The 20,629-nt window shown below is 37.6% G+C and overlaps 1 protein-coding gene across 10 annotated transcripts in view; it reads left to right on the top strand.

Annotated features, from left to right (window-relative positions):
- The window catches only part of THSD7A (thrombospondin type 1 domain containing 7A), a 282,013-nt gene that overhangs the window by 148,240 nt on the left and 113,144 nt on the right, over window positions 1-20,629 (top strand). For all 10 annotated transcript variants that reach the window (XM_027639106.1, XM_027639103.1, XM_027639110.1 and 7 more), the window contains one exon: window positions 10,454-11,285. In XM_027639106.1, the coding sequence (XP_027494907.1) occupies window positions 10,454-11,285 (832 nt within the window). The remainder of the gene's footprint in view (window positions 1-10,453; window positions 11,286-20,629) is intronic.

The raw sequence follows: 20,629 nt of genomic DNA, 5'->3' as shown, positions 1-20,629 counted from the left end.
AACAAACTTCCTGCTACCTTGCCTGACATTATACCTTGCAGGAAGTCCGACCCTTTAAATAAGTCAGTGCACAAAGATAGTACATTTAATTTCTGATTTCTGGTTCTAGTAGCTTCATTGAAAAGCTGTAGCCAGTTTCTGAAGAGCTGTAGCAGTGAATTTCTTTATGTCTCAGTGAAGGAGCTTTGTGACTCGTTTGCCCTTGCCTAATGTAAACAGAGACTGGGATTACAAACCGCTGGGCTGGCACAAGTGTGATGGGCCATGTTGACGGATGTACCCTGTGGTTGCAGCAGCCTCACAACTAGCACTTCTGGCCATCAGCACCACAGCAGGAGGCTACAATGAACAAGGAGAAGAAATCAAGAGGCAGAAAATGAGATAGAGGCAGAAAAATAAAAGCTATTACTTGATCTTGATGAAATTGAAACAAGAATATTTTGTCTTCTCTTTTTAATGTATCAGTGTGTGTGTACTGAGGAAAATTACATTTAACAAACTGAATTGCAAAATTATTCATGATAGAAACAAAAGTGATCTATTTGAAGTCTCTGTTACCTGTTCAGTATCGCTAATTACCATTAGATTACATGAGACATGCGCAGAAATAAACTCTCATAACACTATCAAGAAATTGATGCTGCAACACATGCTAATGCCCAAGTGTCATCACAAGCGCTAGTGCTGTTTTTTTTCAATAGATTTAGTTGGGGTTCACTCTGATGAAAAGTGGAAGGCAAGACTTAATTGGTTAAATTAGTGCAAAAATCTGCATTTTTACATATGGTCACTGAGAACAGTACTAATAATGAGATTTTCAGGTTATGTGAGATGTTATGTCAGAAGCATTTCAGTAAAAATTTGCTTTGAGATTTGTGAGTAAACTGAATATATAATGCTGATGGGAAGAAAACAGTGAATCTTCATTCAAAACCAAGGAGAAAACATCATTTTAATCTATACAAATCAAATCCTCCCCTTTAATAGGCATTGGATCCTGTTTTCGTAACAACCTATCTCTTAAAATCAGACTCTGACAGAAACAGAGCTGTAAAAATATACAGGAACACAAATGAGAATAATTTGTTGTGATTTTTTTGTTACACATATTATAGAGCTTTCATTATAAAATTATAATATCTACTCATTATTACAGTCTGAATAGTAATTGAGAGTAGCTGCTGATTTCATGGATTTACTTGTAGTTGACTCTGCTGTTCATGTGAGTGGTTTTTGTTTTGTTTTTTCTTGTCTACTGCATTAAAAAAAATAGGTTCATGCCACATGTTTTCTGTTGTTACGTTTCTGATATTTCTGTACATTTCTATTGTTACATTCTGGTAGCATGGAAAAAAGAACAATAAGTTCAGGAGTTTCTAGTATGATTTCTAAAACTGATCTTTAGAAGGTGGTTGACGAACACATGCATCTTCTTTATATGATATCTATTTATGAGTATTTTTTATATGAAAAGGTTTGTACCAGCATGGCTGCTGTGGTGTATGATCTGGAACTTATGGGAAGCTGTCAGGGTATCGGGGAAGACATCATATATGCTCACTGCATTTTTATACCTTCTTCAAGTCTCTGTTCTTTGTTGCTGTAAGAGATGGATACTGGGATAGGCAGGTCTTTGGTCTGACTCGGTATGTCTGTCTCACAGGGGACATGCAGAGCACCTTTCAACTTTTCTTCTGGGTAATCAGAAGAAAACCAAAACGGCCATGTGGGAGAGATACAAGCAAAGGGTAATAAAACCTTTCATCCAACTTACAAAGCCTGCAAGAGTGTTTGCTATGTATGAGAATCATCATTTTGTCAGAAGAGCATTATCTGGCTTTTCAGCCAGCAGTGTGACTAGAGAGGCAACATAAGGAAAGTAGTGTGAGGAATATGTTGATATGGTTTAACACCACTTCTAATGACACTAAGAAATGTTCGTGAACCAGCTTCATATGTAAACAGACTATGGGCTAGAAGAAATTATATTCAGTATCTTACAATATCAGAAGTATTTATTACAACAGGACTGGAAGCTCAAAGCAATGTAATTGCTTTGTAGAACATAGAAGTTATATTTCTCTTTAAAGCATGGTACTTCAATTAAATATTCCTTTTGTGTATTCATTTAATATTCATTTTGTCTTCTACTGCTATTCTTTGTAAAGGAAAAATGAAGACTGAGAGGAACTTATTCTAAAAAGAAAGTATTGGATGAAGAACTGTTTTAAAACTGAGTAATGTTTTGAGAATTAGCTGAATAATTATAATTATAATAGTTATAATAAATTACAATAAGCCTAAAGGAAAAGATTTGGCGGTGATAAGAACAACACAAAACCAAATAGTTCTGCACTGTGAGCTGTCAACCTTTCATGTTTGTGCATGTGCCAGTACATACTTCAGATAAATATGTTGCACCACTACTGCAAGCTGGTGCAGATAGTGATTTTCAGGGTGTTAAGCCACTGCACAGTCAAATTACTTTGGAAAGAAATGTGGTATGAAAAGTGTAGACCCTGGTGCAATTTCTTTAACAAATTGAATCTGCACAACCAGGGCAATAAAATAAATATTAAACAGTGACAAATATAAGAATGTTAAGAAGGTAGTGAGTGGGGTGGTTTTTTTGGTTTTGGGTTTTTTTGGTTGGTGGGTTTTTGTGGTTTGTTTTTGTTTCTTTGTTTGTTTGGGTTTTTGTTTGTTTGATTTTTGTTTGGTTTTTTTTTTAAAATAAGCATTAAATTAGGTTCTCAGACCTGCCTGTCTGGGGGGAATGAAGAACTAGCATTATATTTAAAAGAGGAGAAGAATTTTGAGGCCATTTTATTTCTTTATGGTTTTTGTTTGGGGTTTTTTTGTACTGTAGAAATACATACTTTTTTAACCTCTTGATGTTTATAACAAAGGGGAAAAAAGTCAGTATCTATTATAGTTGTCAAAATATTAAAGCACAGAGAAAAGCACAAAGCAGACAAATAACCTCTCTACCAAGTGAAACGTGGTGTTAAAACTACCATGAATTACAACACAAGAAGCCACTGCATCAACAATGGCAAAGCATGTTAAATTCAAAATTTTTGTTATGGAATACACAACCTTGTCTTAAATTCACTAGTTTTCTAATATACAAAATTTATTTTCCTCTTTGTGGGAGGAAAATAAATAATATCTGGTTCCAGTATGAAGTGCTGTTAGGGAAACACTGAATAAGCATTCTGCTTTTTGTGATGTCAGTGTCAGAATTTAAGCTGGTATAGTTACTCTTAGCTCATTTTGTGTGTGTTACATTCATGATTTTAAGAGAAATTTGAAAACAGATGCATAATGTTAATTACCATACCATGAACTGTATCAGGAACATGTGTGAATATATTTTCCTAATGGATATTAATAGGGAAAAAAATAAAAAGGCCTATGTTTTATTAAGTACCTTAATAATTAAGTGCACACCTAGAAAGGTAACTAAGTGGCTGATTTTTATATACTTTGGTTTGCCTTTATCCCATTATTTGAAAGTGTACTCTAGAAAGCCAGGGAAATAATGTGCAATTTATAAATTAGATTAATTTACATTACTTTTTAATGGTAATTTTTTTTATTTTGTTGTTAATTTGAGAAATTTCAACAACTTGTTCTTCAGATTCTGAAATTCTTTGAACTGCGCCATGGCTTACACTCTTCCTTATACTATTAGGAAAAAAAAAATTGATCTAAGAGCCAAATCATTTGTAGGCCTATTTGGTTCTCCATTATATTCCTCTGAAACACAGGTGTTATATTTTGTGATGTTGAGAATCTTTTCCTTTTTTTATCTCTTTTTTATATCCCAAATTAATTTTCTTTGATGTAGACACTGCCTTGCATGTTCTTTTCAACCTCTGAAAGAGGAGCCCGGAAAGACAAAAGGATTAAATAGAAACGACAGTCAAGGTGATCCATAGCACTCCTAGAGGGGAGATTTTGCTGGCAAAGAGAGCAGACAGCCAGTCATACAGCACCCAGGGAGTCCTGCCATGGGTGGGAAAGATGTGAAAATAAAGGTTTTGTCTTTACTTTCGTGACACTCCCAACAGTATAAATTACAGAACCTGTCTCTCCAAATGAGGCCAGCTCGTTGTGTTGGCAGCATGTCAGATGCTGTATTTAAAAAAAAGAAGTATCAATAATTTATCTAGAATTGCAGCATTTTGCTATACTACTTTTTGCAGGTAATGTGTCTGTATCAGTGAGACTGTTCCCTGTTTAGGTTTTCACAATTAACTATTACCTGTGGTAAAAATACTTTGTTGTAGCAGCAGTTGTTTTTCCTTTGTCACTGTAATTGTGGAAAGCAAATATAGATTATACAGGCATAGTATACCAAGTTACAGACATGCTTATCATATTTGAATTTAGCGAAGCAAAGCTGCAAGTGATTTTAGCAACAGCTCTGAGGCTGTTGTATTCTTGGTGACCTGCTGTTCACCCAGCTCCTTGACCAGCTCTGCTATCAAGAGCTGCAGTTTGCACTCACTGTCATCTCCTGGGTTCTTCAAATACTTCTTGATCTGTGTCTTTTTGACCCCTCTCGAGATTTACTGCTTAGGCTTGAACTGTATCATGTAATACTCGTGTCCTTCTGACTCTCAGCCCTGTATCACCCAGTTAACGTTCTTGGACCTTATCATAACCTTTTCATAATACAAAGACATTTGAGGTTCCAATACTGGGTAAGGTTATCTTTTTTCCGAACTTAGAAAAAGTAGATTTCTGCTAATCAGTCTCTCAGTAGTCTCTTTAAGCACAATCCTTGCAAAATACTGAAAACTAAGCTGCTCATTGTCTTGTGCAGTCTGAATCTCTCTTCCTGGCATTAAACTGTTAATGCTACTTACAGGCACCAAACCAGTAACACAGAACGGGTCAAAACCAGTTCTCGTGGCAAGTATGGCAAAATTCAAATAAAATCAGTATTACATTTGTTAAAAATGGGAATAATGTCTTGCTCGATGCTTTAAGATATGTTTGGAGTTTTATGTTTAGGGATACTTGGGGATTGTTTTGTCTTTCTTTGTATTTGTATGAGGAGAAAAGCTTAAAGGATTTTCATGTAGCCTTATTTGCCCTGGATCAAAGTTCAAAGTAAGTTCTTTCTTTTTCAAACAGTGATAATTTTAATACCTGAAACAATATTAAAATATACAATACTAAATACTGTGATAACTTACTTTGTTATCAGCTGCAAAACTGTCAGTGCTTTAGTGGAGTTTTAGTCTTCATTTTTTAAATCCATTGTGACCAGTCTCTGAAATTTCAAAATGAACCTGCAGTAATGGTTAATTCACTTATGTTTCTGCTTCCTAAAAAAACCTAAATGTTAATCCTCCAGAAGCTTAGACAGAATCTTAATATTGTATTTTACAATAATCTCTTTAGAAGACAAAGAATTACAAATGACATTTTAAACTCACTAAGACTTCAGTGACAACTCCCAACAACAACAAGAAGCAAGCTTCCTATTTATTTCTGTAATTGCCATTTGTAATGTGCTGATTAGTTAGAGTGGATAAACGATAGTATTTTCATGAAACAAGTTCAGCTCGCTACAGGCAAACTATGATTTCTTCATCTAAGTATATTTGAAACAAAATCCAAAGAAAAATTACTTTGCATTCACAGCAGCAGCCTTTTTTCCCCCGTGTGAAATTGTTTGAGTGCACACAGATCCCCCTGGCAAGGCGTAACTGGATACAGCAGGGAGAGCAGAGTGTCTGTGTGAAGACTGTTTCAATGGGAGAGAACCTAAAGAATATTCATAAAGAGCAAATTAAAATATCTTATGAGGCCTTGATTAGGCTTGACAGCTTTCCTAAATACATTCTTGTTGTTACTAGTGTTTAACATCAGCTGAGGATTTGTGAAAGAGCAGCCAGCTACCCACTATGTCCTGCAGCCTTTAAGCTAAGGCAGTGGGTGAGACATTGTCTTCTGCTGATCTGTTTCATTCTGAGTTGCATCTCTATGCTATATTAGTTTCTGTGACATTAATTTTATCCCAAAATTTCACTTTTACAAGTACAGTGGTAAATGTACTACTTATAATAATGATATAATACAAAGAACATGTTGCAGGGGATCTCTAGGTGGTTTTTTTCGTACTTCTTAGGATCGTTTGAAGCCTCTGCCTTCACTATTTTTTCATCATTTATCTTCAGTAATGTCTTGACCAGCAGGCAAAGAGATATTGTAAGGGTGTGTTGTGTACTTTCTCTTCTATCTGTTACAATGAGAAACAAACAAACAAACAAACAAAAAACAATGGATTAGGAATACTTTAGGAATTATTTCTTCTTTGGTTGTTTTTGTTTTTTTTTTTGAAGTCACAAAACCCCTTTACTCAGTTCAGAGACATTTATTTTCCTTTTTTTCTATGATTATTTTTAAATGAAAACTCTGTCTTGCCTTGATGCTTGCAATGTGTTTGGGGCCTCTTAAATTAGAAGTGCATTACTGTATACTCTTGATAAATGGGAGAGTAAGATTGGTAACTGTAAAGAAAATTGGAGAGGAGCTTCTCTCTTTGTTCGTGAGGTCCACATAAAGAATATATGGCAACGACGTTCCTCAGCAAGTGCTTGAGGTTAAAAACAGTGACTTGTGATCCTACAAGGAAATGTGGATAATTTAGCTGAAGATTTCAAATAGTGCAACTGAAAGGTGACAGAAATACTGGTTAATGTAGATGCCAGAAATTGTTTTTAAAAGAAAAAAAAAATTGGTATTTCTCAGAATAATTTTGGTCAAAACAAGTTTCTGTTCATATAACTAGAAATACATCAAATATTATTTTATTATTTAAAAACTAAAGAAAAAACACAATGGCAATTCCTCTTCTACACCCTAAATAAGACAAATGAGTTAATTAAGCTGGTGAAATTACTGAGTAGGTATTTTGAAATCAATTCATTGGAAGTTAGCTTGAAACTCTTATTTTAAAAGAGCACTGAGTGTGGAATTGTTAGGGTGGGATTTTTTTTCCTTAATTTTTTTTATTTTTCTATATTTTCCCTAACCCCACAGAGAATTGTAGCTAGTTGTAAAGTATGGTACCAGTTACAGTTTTTTTTGTTCCTGCACATATTAAAGCTTGCGTTAAAAAACAAATATTCACCACTGATTCTATCATATAGATATATAGAAAAATTCTTTTGGTTTTGTGTTTAAAGTTTTTCAGCTTAAAAGCAGAACAAACAACTTTTTTTTCCCCTATGTGTTCTTAATGTGTTTAATTTTTTAAAAAAGTAGTTTGTAGAGCCATTTATGAAGATGGGGGAGATAGCATGGAAAAGAGAAAAAGTCAGAGCAAGTGGAGAGTACGGCAGAGTAGGTGGCCAGACTGCAGGGCCAGAGTGATTTCTGGAGATACAGGACAGTTTGCTGCAATTTAAAGTCACTGGTTTAGAGGCACAGAGGCTTAGAGGCCAGGGAAGATATATATATATAAAAATATTTTTGTGTTTGTTTTTTTCCTGCCTTTTTATTCAGCTTTTTTTCTTTAACACCTCTTCCCTCCACAAGTTTTAACTTTCTGTGCAAATAAAATTTGCTTTGATCAAGTTTGGAAACACTTTAGTTTTTTGAGGAAGCTCACTAAGGACAAAACCTAAACAGATCCTTACCCCAAAGCTGTGGTTCACTTTTAGACCTTGTCATAGTCATATAAAGAAGTGTGCAATAAAATTAAAATTTATGCTTTTGGTGTACTTGCAGTCTTGGTCTGTAAATGGGTTATTTTGTATTTAAACTTAAAGATTAACCTAATGTAGGTAAAGAGGGAAGGTCAGATATATTGCTTAGAGTTTTGTGTCAACGTGCACATGAACATAGAATTGCTGAGTAGTTGTTTGTCCATGTAAATGTGGTTTGTTGGTACTCACTGGTAATGCTTTTATAAAATGGCTTGCTACTTCACAGCACAAGAAAAATAATGCAATTTACTACTTGAGCCTATCTGTGCACCTCATCATTATTTTGTATTCAGTTCTATAAACAACATACTTATAATCTAATGAAAGAGCTTATTTTTGCCCAGTTTTCACAGTCACATGCAGTCTTTTTGTTCATATTTAAGTTGCCAAATGCAGTATTTATTGCATTGAGGCTGAAATTATAAACCTGCCCAAGAGTTGGATTGAAGATACTTTGATGACAAGCACAATTTTTAGGTACGATGTATTTCTTAGATTATCGATGACTGTAAATTTGATAGAATCCCAAATAAGCAAAATTTTCATCTGAGTTAAAGACCTGGTCTTTAGGAAGAGGTATTTCTTCACTGAACACACAAGGTGTAGTGACCCGGTAAGACAGAAATTTGAAGTTTGCAGGATAAAAATTTAGCTTTGTTTCAATCACAATTATTTTTTATATCTCTGCTCTAGTGGAAGATTCTCTGCAGCCTTTATTCTTTAAAAATTGGCAAGTGTTCAAAGTGGTGTTCTGAAGAATTATATCTCTCAACTCAGTGTAAATACACCTAAATTAAATACGATAATGATTATGTAATTCATGGAAGGCTGGTTAGAGATAAAGTAGTGCAATCTTGCTGAAATGAAAACTGAAATGTATTTGTATTAAATATACATTCATTTTTCTGAATAGCTAGCTGAATCTTGGAAACCATAATTCAAACTGAAGTAAAGCAGAGTTTCCATGGGCTGAGTCTGCCAGCTGGCATTGCTATTTAGTGTACACTGTTAGGGTTTTAGAACTACAAACAAACTGTTCAGGCACAGTGTCCATTTAAAAAAGAAACAATGAGGAGCAGAGGCTAAGTGTATGGCCTATCACCAGCCCATTCCCAAAGTGGTACATATTGGATGAACAGATGAAAATTGTGTTGAAGTCAATGAGAGTTTTAAAACTTATGGGAATCAGTAATAAGATGTGGCTTCATATTCCTCCCAGTCATTCAATAAGAACGTGTTGTAAATAATTTGTATCTTTCATAGTTCATTTACTTATTCTTGTGCAGTACTAGAATTATGCTGTTAACCTGCTTTGGAAATAGCAAAGGCTCAACCCAGCTTTACTCACACAAATAGTCTTGTTACTGGGGTCAGTCAGATGAATGAGAATTGTGTGGCCTGGGCCCAGTTTCTTTATAGAACATAAGCACTCCTTAGTCAGAGAAAATGTCTTCTGCGTGATTAAGTGACTGCAGACAGACAGATTTTTTTTTTTGATAAATGATTACAGGGGTTTTTCTGAACTGTTTATTCAGTTGCTCTTACATAGTAAGTCAGTGCACAATGTGTATGAGTGAAGGTCTTAAAAAACCTGAAAAATATACAGTTTTTTACCCTCTGATTTGTGGATTTCATTAATTGAACTGGGTGAATATCAAAGTTTTAATAATGGAAAAAACAACTACATCAGCTTTCAATGATATAGGTTTTATTGATTTCTGTTGACGTTTATTATAATGACGTGTTGCATATTGAGTATTTATCACGGACCACGGAGATTTTTAAAAGCAGTGGGTACAAGTTATCTCTAGATATAGCTTACTCCTGGGGATATTCCAACTGGACACAAGAGGAAACTTTTTCACAATGAGAATAATCAGTAATTGGACTAATCTCCCAAGGCAAGTGGTGGATTCCTCAACATTGGACTCTTTTAAGATTCAGCTGGACAGGGTACTGAGCTGTCTTGTCTACACTGTGCTTTTTCCAAGTAAGGTTGGACCAGATGATCCTTGAGGTCCCTTCCAACCTAGTATTCTACAAGTCTACGATTCAGTAACTTCTGTTCTTTGGAGAGTTACCAGCTGGTATGTCTCTGTCTTCAAGAACTTATTCTGTTCTATAATAATATCACAGATTGTGTGGAACAAACATTTTTAAGTGGCTTTTAATGTTTATTTTAGTTATAATAAAGACTAGAAGTGGCCTACTTGTGTTACCAATATTTTTCAAAATGTATTGTGATGTTGTTCTCATTTTTGTATACAATATGGAAGGAAGAGAACATGATATTAATTGGCATCAGGGTATAAAGTATAGTGCAGTAGAAATGCAAAGCAAAATCAAAACAGTCCAGGAAGGGGTATTCAAGCAGATGAGAGAGATCGGATTCATGCCTTGGAAGGGAGAGTTTTGGCTTCTGTCTTAGCAGTCAAAACTAGGTGATGAATTTGCGGTTGCTCAGTTCTTAGTTCTCTAATGTGATTAATTCCTGTATATGTTCTAGAAACTAAATATTCACTTTGTCTAGGATAAAAATTGAAATGTATCTATAATCATAAAAATAGGAGATGAAGAGTCATCCCATACTTGTGTTTTTCAAGTTTGAGTTTCTCCAAGAATGAAATTCTTAGAGATGCAGTAAATGCTTGTGAGCTTGCTTTTGCACTATGCCAGAAAAATAATTCAAGTGTGCAATGTAAGCATCTTTTCTTGTTTTTCAGGTCCATGGGGAAGATGCATGGGAGATGACTGCGGTCCAGGAGGCATCCAGACGCGAGCGGTGTGGTGCGCCCACGTGGAGGGCTGGACCACCCTGCCCACAAACTGCAAGCAGCCAGAGCGACCGGACAACCAGCAGAGCTGTTTTCGGGTCTGTGACTGGCACAAGGAGCTGTACGACTGGCAGATTGGCAGCTGGAACCAGTGCCGGCCTGTCCTCTCCCGCAGCCATGAGAAGCCCCTGGAGTGCCTCAGAGGGGAGGAAGGGATTCAGACAAGGGACATCACCTGTATACAGAAGTCCAATGGGGTTCCAGCTGAGGATGTCATCTGCGAGTACTTTGAGCCGAAGCCCCGGCAGGAGCAGGCATGCCTCATCCCATGCCGGCAGGACTGCATCGTGGCCGAATTCTCCCCCTGGTCGGAATGCTCGAAGACCTGTGGCAACGGGCTTCAGCATCGAACTCGGCACGTTGTAGCTCCACCACAGTTCGGTGGGTCTGCTTGTCCCAACCTCACTGAATTTCAAATCTGTCAGTCTAGCCCATGCACTGTTGAAGAAAGCCTGTATAGTCTAAACGTGGGACCCTGGAGCTCATGCTCAGTACCCCATTCAAGACAAATAAGGCAAGCAAGGAAACGAGGGAAGAACAAAGACAAGGAAAAGGACAGAGAAAAGGCAGTTCGAGATCCTGAGGCTCGTGAGTTAATTAAGAAGAAGAGGAATCGTAACAGGCAGAATAGACAGGAGAACAAATATTGGGACATACAAATTGGGTACCAAACAAGGCAGGTCACATGTACTCACAGAAATGGGAAAACTGCTGCTCTGAGGTAATCACTATTTCTGAATTTGCATATCCTAATTTTTATTTGTTTACAGTAAAACATGCATAAGTGGATTCTTCTACACAAACCTGAATCTCAAAATGGGACTCACTATTTCCAATTGAACATCCATCATCAAGCTCAAGTTTTTTTTCTGTGACATGAAAACATGCAAACTGTGTTGGGGATCATACTAAGCATCACATACGTGTGCACTCTTAAACTGTGTTAGCTCCCTAGCCTCTCTTTGTCTAAATAGATTTGCCCCAAAAGCTTGAAGATATTTCTGAAATGTCTGCTGTTTCAGTGTGTTCAGGCAGGCGTTTGCTCTCTAAGAAGTTGTGCATGTTTGGAAGAGCTGATGTTACTGCTTTTAAGGCTCTGGGTAAAAAAACCTGGAAACAGTAAAAGTAGAAAACAAGAGAGAAAGAAACTGCACAGGAAGGCAGTATCTACTCATTCCAGTATTTTTGTTTTGAAATAGAAGAGCATAAAATATTGTTTGTCCCTCTCCCCCCACCCTCCCCCATCAAATTCATTCATTTATTTATTTTTTTATTTATTATTTTACTTTTCAAGAGTTTTGGCAATCACAGATGTTTTGTTAATTCTTTATACAGGCTTCTGGGTACATTTCTGGAACCCTGTTATCTTTGATTTGTTTGTTTTATCTGGCATTCTCTTGCTAGCTCATGTATTTTTTTCCTGTCGTCCAGAATGTTTTTGTCCAACTCAAAAATCTTCTTTGAGTTTAATCTTCCCGTCTTTGATGTGATTCTTTCTATTTCCTGACCCCTAGTTCAATGCCTGATTAATCAATTTTACTTCAGCTGTGAAATGACCATGATATCTTCCTGAATGAGGCTGACTCCCATTGCTGCTATATTAGTATTTATGAATTTCTTAAGGGTATTTTACTCTAGTTTTCGTTGTGCGAGTTAAACATTCTATCACAGAACTTGTAATTGCTTCAACCTTTTCTATCAAAACCCATATATTAGAGATTATTTCATGTGTAGAAAATATTTTTCAAATTTATTCTTTTCAAGAGAGGATCCAGCAGTAAAACAGAAAAATGATGACAGGTCCCTGGCTTAAGGAAAGAACTGAAAGGTTTGGGTTGTTCAGTTGGAAGGAGGGACATATGGGTGAAGATGCAGTGTCTGGGAGTGTGTAAAAACCCATCACAAGGAAGAATGGAACAAGATCTTCTCTGTATATAATATGGATGTATTAGAAAAGGAATAATGGACTAATCCCAGCAGTGTCAAATCAGGCTCAGCTTCTCAATACTGGGAATAGTGAGGCTCTGGAAAAAATTACCTGGGACATATGTGGCACCTTCATCTTCGATGGTTTATAAGAATAGGCTAGACAGTGATGTCAGGAATGTCATACCTAAAGCAGCTCTTGGTTATGGAAGAGGGACTGAGTACATAGTTTTTTGGCAGTCTCTTCTAGCTCTGGTTTTCCTTAGTTCTTTAAGATTTTGATCCACAGTTGGATGAATGTCTGCACAAAAAATCTCAAAGTCAGTGTGCTCGGGCAGGTGTTGGCTGCAACACTGTCTCAGTGCTGGTTCAGAAACAGATTACCTTTACTCCTTTCTTTTCCATCTTCGCATCATGCAGCCCATGCTGTGCCTAGACCAGGAACACTATTACTCTTTAAATGCGGGGAGTGATTTATTAAACATCTGTTGCTATCAGATAGCAGCTGGCCACTCTTTTTGGAGGTCCCTAAGTTCTTGAAAGGCCAAAAAATTTACTGAGAAAAAAAAGAAAGGGAAGAATGACAGAGTCATGTGCTGAAGCTCTTATAAACGGTAAAAGAAAGTAAAAGTATAGTGGAAGTCAATGGCATACTTTACTCATCATCTTTACACTCACTCTTGAATTCACTTAGATCAGTAACGCTGTCTTAAGTTCAGATACCTCAGTGTATTATGCGCATTTCAGTCTGGTGCAGGAAATGGATGAAACCCTCTTGCCTGAGGCAGTGAAACAGTAGATAATACAATGTAGGAGCAGTTCTTCACAGGGAAGAAAATTATATAAGCGATGCAGTGGGCATTTTAATGTCTAATGGGTGAGATTTTATGTTGTAAATGCACAAAGGATTTCTAGTGGTCTTCAAAAGTTTAATATAGAACTTTTTTTTCCAGTTGCTTATTATAAACAAGAAAATTTGCTTAAAAGACTCATGTGAGAAATTCTGGCACTGATAACTTAGTTTTCAGGGACCTATGTATGTATATCACCTATATATCTATTGCATCATTTGCACTGCACTCTTCACCAAGATGTCAAATGCTTTATTCTGTGACTGGCATTCTAGAATCTGAAACAATAGAATTATTTTTGTGCCGAGAGTGTCAATGCAGCTAGATCAAACGATTTTATAATCTCCATCACATAGTAACTGTGTTACTAAATAATATAGACAAGTAAGGTGACTGGAAAACCTGCCATTCTGATGTGAAATGCTTTTCAGCTTGCATAGTCCATTTTCAGTGAGTTGACTTCAGCAATCCGAAACAATCAACCCCCTGGCAGCATGACTGAAAGAAGAATAAAAACCCTCAGGCAAGGAATAATTTTTGCAGAGATAGCAAAATAAGTATAGTATAAAAAGGGTTTTAAAACAGAACAACTTTCAGAAGGGTGCTCCAGAGAAGATGGTTCTGTAACGCTGTCAGCAAAACTTCAAAAAAGGCAAATCCTCTTGACACATCAGCACGCCAGGCATGGTAAAGAGAAGTGAAACAAGAAAATCAAAGTTTAATTTATTACCGAGTGAAAAATAGATGGTCTCCCGTGAAGGATGAAATATTGGATTTTGTATTGCTCATTCTGCAATAACGTAGGTGTTATATGGCCTGTATGTATTTGCCTTATGTTCCCCTTAGTCTGAAATTCTGGTGCACTGAAAATATTTTAAAAATAGAAATGTTGGAAAAAAAAAATTCAGAAATTTTTAAAGGTGGCTTATAAAATGACTGCTCTGGATAGCTAACAAAATCTGGACAATGCTGCTGGTAGAATAGAGGACAAAACTGATCTGAAGAGAACTGTTAGACAACAAACTGTTAATGTAGAGAAACATAAAACATATGTAAAAGTTCATTTTATGTTGCAAGTCTGTTTGCCCTATTACAAGTTGTAATGATTATGCCTCATGTTAAGACTATAATTTTCTACTGTAATAGAGACTCTGGTTTCACTTTATTCTACTCTGCCAAATTGTTATTTTTGTGTCTCTGATGGTTCCTCATATTTATTTTCCTGTGCAGACTTCTGGGGGAAAGTTTAGCAAGAAAGGTTTGCCTGGTTTTGCCTGGTTTTGTACAAGTCTAAGAAGTGTTTGGAAAGACTGGAGCACAGACAGTTATAACTGTAGGAACATGGAACAGAACTAGAGTATCTTCTTGGCCTGTAGGTTTCTGCATTTCAGCAAAGATTTTGAAATCCACTGACAAAGCACATCATGTTCCCCTGAAGCAGCTGGTCCACAGGTGTGGGGACAGCCCGTCATCGCTAAGAGTCACTTAGCTCAAATGGCTGGAAAGCGAGCTGTAGTTAAAGCAGTTCTGCAAGCATCTACTGCCTCTTAAAACAAAGATAACCCAGGAATCTGCACTATTTCCTTTCTCTTTCTCCATCATTTGAATATGACTTGTTTATCTTGCTTAGACTGTGACCAAAACTACTCCTGTTTGAATGGCGGGAGAAATGGAGGAGACCAAGTAGGAAACCATCCCTACCAACTCTGGCCACAGTCCTCAGAACTGGTTAATATTCTCTAGGCAGCACTACTGTAGTAGAGACCTGTTTGTGAACCTGAACACTATTGATGACCCTGAATGACCTGAAATGAGAATTCAAGATAAAACAGTGAAATTTTATATATATTCAGAACTTTTACTTCTTTGTTGGGAAATAACCTTATGCAATTATGATAGTGGAACATAACAGTGGGGGCAGAAAAGAATCCAAAATTTTAGAAATGCTGACTAGTTCGTGAACAGATTGGTTTAGCCTCTTTGTGCATTTGATCAAGTGATCATGTTTTATTAGTTTCACATCTGTCCTTAGAAAGTAAGTATTTGTTATTTCTTTTCATCCTTCTCATTGATTCTGTTCACTCATGAAATATCTAGCAAATTATATACACATCTTGTAACAAATTAAACTCTCTTGGAAGTTTCTGTAATGGTCTTGTTGTAGTGCTTTACTAAATGTGAAGTTTGAGAGAATTTGACCTTTTGTTTATTCCAATATTATAGTTAAGACATGAGATATGACAGTAGGGCCAAAATTATGGAATTGTTTTGCTGATTTTGGGCATGCAGTTTGAAGATACGTAATGCATAATTTTTCAACTTGCTTCAAGTAGACCTGCATCTGCTTAAAGCAGAGTCATTATATTCAATACTGACCACAGGTCTTAAGCTGGATACCCAGGAACTAAGGAATTCAAGAATGGCCAATGGAGTATTTAACCGATGAGCAAGTGATACTTAACATGTTTTAGCATGAGAAAAAAGATAGAGAATCTGCTCTTCTAGAATGGCATTTTAGCTTTCTTTTCCTTTCCAGGTCCTTCTATAAATACATTAATAACAAAAGGAGGAGCAAAGAAAACCTCCATTCTTTGAGGGACTTGGAGGGAAACATAGTTAATAGAGATGAGGAGAAGGCTGAGGTACTTAACACCTACTTTGCCTCAGTTTTTACCAGTAGGACAGGTGGCCCTCAAGGCAACCGGCCTCTGGAGCTGGTAGACAGAGATAGGAAACCAAATAGCCCCCTTGTATTCCAGGAGGAAATAGTTAGTGACTTACTGAGTCATCTGGATCCTCACAAGTCTATGGGACCAGATGGGATCCATCCTAAGGTAATGAAGAAGCTGGCAGAAGAGCTTGCCAAGCCGCTCTCCATCATCTTCCAACAATCCTGGCTCACTGGGGAGGTCCCACATGACTGGAAGTTGGCAAATATCACCCCAATCCATAAAAAAGGCTGCAAGGCTGACCCTGGTAACTACAGGCCTGTCAGCCTGACCTCGGTGCCTGGCAGAGTTATGGAGCAGATTATCCTGTGTGAAATCACACAGCAGCTAGAGGATGGACAAGGGATCAGACCCAGCCAACATGGGTTTAGGAGGGGCAGATCCTGTTTGACCAACCTGATCTCCTTTTACGATCAGGTGACCCACCTGGTGGATGAGGGAAAGGCTGTGGATGTGGTCTATCTGGACTTCAGCAAAGCCTTTGGCACTGTCTCCCATAGCATACTCCTGGAAAAGCTGGCAGCCCATGGCTTGGACAGGGGCACTCTGTGCTGGGTCAGGAACTGGCTCAAGGGCCGGGCCCAGAGAGTGCTGGTGAACAGTGCTGCATCCAGTTGGCGGCCGGTCACCAGTGGTGCTCCCCAGGGGTCAGTGCTGGGCCCAGTCCTTTTTAACATCTTTATCGATGATTTAGATGAGGGGATTGAGTCCATCATCAGCAAATTTGCAGATGACACCAAGTTAGGAGGGAGTGTCGACCTGCCGGAAGGCAGGAGGGCTCTGCAGAGGGATCTGGATAGACTGGAGAGATGGGCTGACTCCAATGGAATGAAGTTCAACAAGGCCAAGTGCCGGGTCCTGCACTTTGGCCACAACAACCCCCTGCAGTGCTACAGGCTGGGCACAGAGTGGCTGGAGAGCAGCCAGGCGGAGAGGGACCTGGGGGTGCTGATCGACAGGAGACTGAACATGAGCCAGCAGTGTGCCCAGGTGGCCAAGAAGGCCAATGGCATCCTGGCCTGCATCAAGAACAGTGTGGCCAGCAGGAGCAGGGAAGTGATCCTTCCCCTGTACTCTGCATTGGTGAGGCCACACCTTGAGTATTGTGTTCAGCTCTGGGCCCCTCAGTTCAGGAGGGATATTGAGGTGCTGGAGCGGGTCCAGAGAAGAGCAACGAGGCTGGTGAAGGGACTTGAGCACAGGTCCTATGAGGAGAGGCTGAGGGAGCTGGGGTTGTTCAGTCTGGAGAAGAGAAGGCTTAGAGGCGACCTCATCACTCTCTTCAGCTACCTGAAGGGAGGTTATAGCCAGGTGGGGGTTGGTCTCTTCTCCCAGGCAACCAACAATAGGACAAGGGGACATGGGCTCAAGCTCTGCCAGGAGAGGTTTAGGTTAGATGTTAGGAAGAAATTCTTTACAGAGAGGGTTATCAGGCATTGGAACGGCCTACCCAGAGAGGTGGTGGATTCATCATCCCTAGAGGTTTTTAAAAAGAGATTGGACGTGGCCCTTAGTGCCATGATATAGTAATTGGAGTTGGATCAGGGGTTGGACTTGATGATCTTGGAGGTCTTTTCCAACCCAATCTATTCTATGATTCTATGATTCTATGAAACCTCTTAACCCAATGCTTACCTTCCAAATAACACAACAGATGTCTCTATCCATGGACTTTTGTTCTTCTTATGAATTAGAGACTGTCTGATGAAGGAAGATAAAAAAACCAAACCAAAACTGCATAAACCTGTTGCTTTATTTCTTCCACTATTTGGAGAAGCAGACAAGTCATGCTGTCGGACAGCAAACAGAAGAAAGATTCAGACATAAAGTACAGCAGCTCAGTTTGTTGGACTCTGTAATGTACTCCTTGCTTGGAGAAGATCTTGAGAGATTCTCTGTACTTCTCTGAGCATCTCTGTGAGGCAACAGGCAGAAAGAGTCATGTATGAATGTGGCAGTGGTTAAGGTAGAAAAACTTCAAGGAGATGGGCTGCGGGAAGGAGAGGGAAGCAGCAATGCAGAGAGGATGGGTCATAGAGATGAAGGAGCATAAGAAACCTTTTGTTTGTTCATTGAGGACCAGATGAAAGCATATATATCTGCATGTGCTTTTTATGTTACTAGAAAAGCAGCTCTATGGCTGTTTTTGTAGAGGAAGCCTACAAGCTAACCACACTGTAAGGGTTTAGAAGCAATAAGTGGTTCACTTACAGAACACCTGTAAATATCACATATTTGGATAATGAACTATATACAGTCATCTTGATTCATTAACTTGGAATCACTTAGAGCACATGCTGTTAACAAATGGAGAATAGGAAAGAAGTAATCTTGGAAGAAAAACCTCTTGATAACTAAAACTGGCAGGGTTAATTGTCAGGTGCATTGGGATAATAAAAATGTAAAATATTAGAGAAACAGGATGCAAACATACTGCTTTCCTACCACTTTCCACTATGCCTTTAGAATTTCCATGAATTTGAAAGTCAGAAGCATCCTGTAGTTTTTTAATGTGACTTTGGTGGAGACAGTATTTTCTGTGGATATGCATAATATTATTCAGTGGGTGTTCCTTTCTATTCTAAGTACCTGCTCCATCATCTTACCGAGGCTGCTGTTTTGACAGTGGCTTGTCAGTATTGCTACACATTTGACATACCATGCCAAAATCTAGATTTAAGATGGAAACCTGCACACTGTGCTGAATAATTGAAACATCAGCAATGAACAATTTCTTTTTCCACACCATATATTAACTCCTTTCATACAGTGAACAGTTTTTCTGTCATTTAGATGTATGACATTCATATATATCTGTACAAAACATCAAGACTGGATACCTTTCTAGAATATGATTTTTATTCAAATAAAAAAATCTTCCTTAGCAAAGTATAATAGCTTGTAATGTAATGAGGGTTGAACTACATGTTCTGATAATCCCTTGTGGCCACAAATCCTATGAGTGAATAAATGAATTCTATGAATGAATGCAGTGTTGAATTTCTAGCCTTAATATAGTAAGAGATTAAGATACACAGTGGTAAATTGAATTAGGCACTGTGATCTTCAATGAAGATTCTCCTGCACTGTACTTTTATGCATATTTTCTTCCTTGTCAGATAATTTTAATGTTGATTGACTTGAATATGACTAAATAAATACATATAAATCAAGAATTCTTTTTCTAAATTCTTGACTTCTTTATATTGGTATTATCTCATGATAAATATTCCCCTAAGGAGCAAACTAGAATGTATTACTTTTTTGGATTTCTTTTGTGTTGGGTTTTTTTTTCTATTATATAACTGCTAAGCATAGTCTAGGATGTAGATTATGCCCTTGTTTTCTTGATCAGCTTTATAGAGTTATGGTATGGCTGCATGTGAGATGAGCATCCTCCTGGGACATACTGTCCCTCAAGATGAGATTGCACAGGGTAGGAAGTCACAAAGTTCCCTTCCAGATCCTCAGAACAGCAGGGTTGAGTACTTCAGTGTCTAACTTTCAGTGGTGCCACTGAAAATAGAATGTGCAGCCTACCTCCTAATATTGACTGTTTTTTTTTTCAAATGTTGGAGACTGAGATGAAACCAGTGATATTGTCAAATCTAAGCATCAATAAAGGGAAGAAATGTAAAATAATACCTTAAACACAACTAATACTAGTAATATAATTTTCAGTAATATATTTCTTGACATCATAACATCAATATTGTATATTTTTATTCACAAAGTTTGGCATCGTGTTTATTTTTTCTTTGCCAATAACTCCATGAAACTAGCTGTTGTTTTGGGTCAAAGTAAATGCTGATTAATGCTATGTAACAAAAATTTCCACTGACAAAGAGAAATCCCTCCCAAAAGCTTTAATAAGTCATTTATGTAGACTCTTGCCAAATAACTTGCTCTACCAATTTTAAAATTGTCTATAGGATGAGATGTGCACGCATGTCACTGTGTTACTGGACTGTGAAAGATAGCACCTCTAACTCAACCCTTCTACTTTCTTGTCTCCTCAAACACTCATGGTGTCTGTGATAACCCCACAGCAGCTGTTGTTGATGATTGTTTGGGTTTAGTAGAATTTCTTTTTGCTTTGCCTGTGTTAGATTATATTTTTTTTCTTGATACAGAAGTTGTATCTTCTGTCTTCTGCTGTAATGTAGAAAGCTTGAGTGGTTTTGTTTATTTCAAAACTGTTTTGGCTGTGCATTCTTGTTGGCAGAATTAGTTAAAGTCGTGAAAGGATCATGGGAAAATAGTCTTGTGAAAAGCACTTAGGTGGACAGTACTTGAATTGTAAATGAATAAAGGGACCTCATTGTTTGTGTGATTATAACAGCCCATTATACAGGGAGGTACTAACAGTTTCTCAGAACAATGCACGATATGACCAATACTAAACAGAGCAACTGCAGGGAAAATGAATCAGGACTATGTCATTTTCCACTAGGAAAATGTACAGGCACTGTATTTTTACTAACTTCTTTAAAGAAACAAGTGTGTTCCAACCATAAACTAAATCTCTCGAGGATGACTAGAGTTTGTGAATGACATTT

The sequence above is a fragment of the Corapipo altera genome, unplaced genomic scaffold, assembly GCF_003945725.1.
Source record: "Corapipo altera isolate COAL_440 unplaced genomic scaffold, ASM394572v1 44, whole genome shotgun sequence".
Lineage (NCBI taxonomy): Eukaryota > Metazoa > Chordata > Aves > Passeriformes > Pipridae > Corapipo > Corapipo altera.
The sequence above is the reverse complement of the archived record's forward strand: the minus strand, read 5'-3'. Positions and strand labels throughout refer to the sequence as shown.